This window comes from Hippocampus comes, unplaced genomic scaffold, assembly GCF_001891065.2.
Source record: "Hippocampus comes isolate QL1 unplaced genomic scaffold, H_comes_QL1_v1.1 scaffold3321, whole genome shotgun sequence".
In the NCBI taxonomy this organism is placed as follows: Eukaryota; Metazoa; Chordata; class Actinopteri; order Syngnathiformes; family Syngnathidae; genus Hippocampus; species Hippocampus comes.
This window is the reverse complement of record NW_017805774.1, coordinates 1,178-4,721: the sequence shown is the minus strand read 5'-3', so window position 1 is coordinate 4,721 and position 3,544 is coordinate 1,178. Positions and strand designations below refer to the sequence as shown.

The 3,544-nt window shown below is 45.2% G+C and overlaps 1 protein-coding gene across 1 annotated transcript; it reads right to left on the bottom strand.

Moving 5' to 3' along the window:
• Positions 1–69: 69 nt before the first annotated feature.
• Positions 70–3,487, bottom strand: LOC109524639 (ankyrin-1-like; the record flags this gene model as incomplete). Its single annotated transcript, XM_019884639.1, has 11 exons — positions 70–208; positions 366–464; positions 600–797; positions 1,069–1,167; positions 1,236–1,334; positions 1,473–1,670; positions 1,756–1,854; positions 1,955–2,053; positions 2,146–2,244; positions 2,985–3,182; positions 3,389–3,487. Coding segments are annotated over 11 exons (1,407 nt in total), but the record flags the coding sequence as incomplete, so codon positions are not given.
• Positions 3,488–3,544: the final 57 nt, after the last annotated feature.

The window sequence follows — 3,544 nt, the reverse complement described above, 5'->3', positions numbered from 1 at the left end:
TGGGGGAAGGAAGAGAATTAATTTGCTCTCTTTTTTAGACGATGGCAATGTTTTTTTTAAAAGGTTTCCACGATGACTGAAGCAGAAGTCAAACGTCGGTCGAATTTACCCGTGTTTTGCTATTAACATGCGCCTGCTGCTGCAGCAGGAACTTGACCATTTTGATGTTACCATAGTGACAGGCCACGTGAAGGGGTGTGTAGCCCATCTGAAACAAACAAGGAGATACTGAATACAATAAAGACACATTGATAGGGAGCACATAGTGCACACAAGTCCAGAACTGTGTTCATTTACAGTATTTTGAAAAAACCCGCTTCAGGCGGGCATTTCTTTTTTGTCACTGGTGGGAGCAGTTGTTTTACCCGCGAAGCAGCATAAACAGACGCTCCTTGTTTGACTAGCGTGTCGGCAATGCCCACGTGGCCCTCTTGCGCCACCAGATGGAGAGGGGTCAATCCATTCTGCGGACAATAAGAATTATGTGGTGAATACTACAACTGCCCTAACGGGTATGATTTAATATACGAGGCATCTGTGGTCCGTCTTATCTAACAGCCATTTATTCAGTCAGCTTGTAATCTGAATTCGAAGACTACCTTGTTTCCTAGATTTACGTTCGCTTGCTTGGAGATGAGTAGAGCCACAATGTCGGGCCGTCCCTCTTGTGAGGCCAAGTGCAGGGGCGTGATGCCTTGGAGGGACTCGGCATTGGGCGATGCCCCGTTCTGCAGCAGGCAACTGGCTACTTCCATCTGGTTCTGTTTGGCTGCTATATGGAGAGGGGTGTAACCATTCTGCAGAGAGACACGAGGAAGGACATTAAGGCAGGAGTGGACATTAGCTCACTGGTGGCTTTTTTTGGAGTGCACAAAGCAACCTCTGTGAACTAGCACTGACACTCAAAACAGCTGACAGCTCTAAAACTTTCATAGACACGATACAAAATCTTATACAGTCATCAGAAATGGTTGCAACGTGGCGACCAATAATGTACATGTCATAGTCGTGTCCAAATACTTTTGTCCACACTGTGTGTTTGTGTGTGTTTGTCTGCCTGGCCCTTACCCGAGCGTTGCTATGTGCGGATCCTCCTTTGCTGACCAGGAGTTTAACAACATCTAGGTTGTTGTGGTGAACTGCCACATGCAGGGCTGTCAGACCATTCTGTTGAATATACACATAAATGTACACATTAAAAAAATGAGACATGCAGTACATACATACGTACTCACCTTGCCGGCCGCATTGGGATTGGCACCTCTCTCGAGAAGGAGCTCCGCTACGTCTACTTTTCCGTATTTAGAGGCCACGTGGAGGGGGGTGAAGCCTTTCTGCTTAAGGGAAAACCAAAAACAATAATGAAAATCATCTCAGTTGAAATGAGACAAATGTTTTTTTTCTAAAAATCAGTTTTTTTTTTTTCCCCAAATTTTGATTTTCCAACTTATTTGGCTCCGTTTCAACCTCACCTTAGTCATTTTGGTCTGCTGTGCTCCAGCGTCCAACAAAATGCGAATGGTGTGGATGTGTCCTTCCCGTGCGGCGATGTGCAAGGGAGTGTGCCCTGCCGTGGTGGACGAGTCAGGGTTGGCCTTGTGTTCAAGAAGCAGCTTGACCAGCTCCTTGTGTCCCATTCGAGCCGCACAGTGAAGGGGAGTTTGGTCGTCCTGGTAAACAGAAAACAATGGGGCAAGGATAAAGGAAAAACTCAATTTATTAGGACTACGCAGATCAAAATAAGACTGCGTGTACCTTCGCCCTAGCATCCACTTGTGCTGAGTTCTGCAACAAAAACTGGGCAACTTCACAGTGTCCTGCTCTGGAGGCCATGTGGAGGGGGGTCTCCACCTTCTGGGTAAATACAGTATCGTTCTTGAAATTACACAGCTGGGTCACTTGGCGCATGGCTTGCTTAGTGGACTTGTGCCGTTGGTACAAAGGAAGTTCTTACCACATTGGAAGCATTAGGTGAAGCCCCTCTCTGGAGCAGGTTCTTCACTATGTTCAGGTGACCCATGAAAGCTGCTACATGGAGAGGAGTGAGGCCAGACTGCACAAATGCAGAAGGAAATAGGAAGACGGCTCAAGGTCATGTTTGTTCAAAAGAATCCTACGCTACACAAATCTAGAGCAACGGCTCACCTCCGTGACGGCTTCGAGGGAAGCAGAGTGTTTGAGCAGCAAATCCATTGAGCGCATATGGTTCTTCTTGCATGCAATATGGAGTGGTGTGAATCCATTCTGGAGAGAGTCCACAAAAGCAGGAAAATACGGACATCTGTAGAGCTGCGTCTCAATAAGTTTCAATGCTATAGAAAAGTCGACATTTTGGAAATACCGTATTTTCCACACTAAAAGGCGCACTGGATTATGAGGCGCATATTCAATGAATGACCTTATTTTTTTCATACATTGGGCGCACGGCACTATAAGATGCAATCTACAATGCATCCACTAGACGGAGCTCCTCTCAAGGAAACACCAGCAGAACGATCAAATGTCAGTAAAACTTATTTAAAACTCATTCACTCCCAAAGACGTTTTTAAACGTCTTTTCAGATTTGGTCCAGAATTAGCTGGTACTGAATGAGTTAATAAAGCAGTGACACAGTTGATTTAACCAACAGCAAGTTATAACATTGACTCGTTAACGTTGAGCTCTCTTGCCGCTGCTCTATTTCCGTGTTCAACTGCGTAATCGATCGCCTTAAGTTTAAACTCTGCGTTGTCAGCATGTCTCGAGCAAGGAGCCATTTTGGGGTCGAAATATTCCCAGAATGACCATACACAAGGCACATCAGATTTTTAAGCGTGCTGTGAGCTTTTATTAAAATGGATGGCTTTTGCGGAAAATATGGTAATGCTTATTGTGTGGTTTATATCGTAACTAAAAGGATTTTTGCATTTTCTTTAGATCTCAAGTGTCACCCTTTTTGAGCTTGATGAACTAAACAACAATAACAACAACAAGTAAACGTTACCAGAGCTCGAGCATTGGCTTTGGCCCCCTTGTCCAGAAGAACTTTGGCCATGCGATGGTGACCACAGTGGGCCGCTACATGAAGAGGGGTTAAATGGTCCAGCGTGATGTCGTCGATCTCGGCGTTGTATTGGAGTAGCTGTCTAACGCAATCCATGTGATCCCCCTGAGCTGCCATGTGGATGGGGGACAGACCATTCTGGGATGAGAGGAAAAAATAGTGTGAGAAACGGCAATTGATTGTGAGCTTGACTGAGCTGAGGTTTTGATGAAGGTGATGAATGTAGAAATATCGTTAGCTCAGTAAAGCTGAATTTACTCAGATTATACCGAAAGACGCATGTTGGAAAATTAGCAGCACTGGATGAAAGAATCTCACTGCGGGCCTCATATAATAAACGGCACCTTGGTTTTAGCTTGGATGGGCGCACCGTGTTCCAGCAGGATCTCAATGATGCGAACGTGTCCATTTCTAGCTGCACAGTGAAGCGGAGTCAATTCATCCTGCACACACACAAGCAAAAAAAAAAAAAAAAAGGACATTGGGGGCAAAAACGGAAA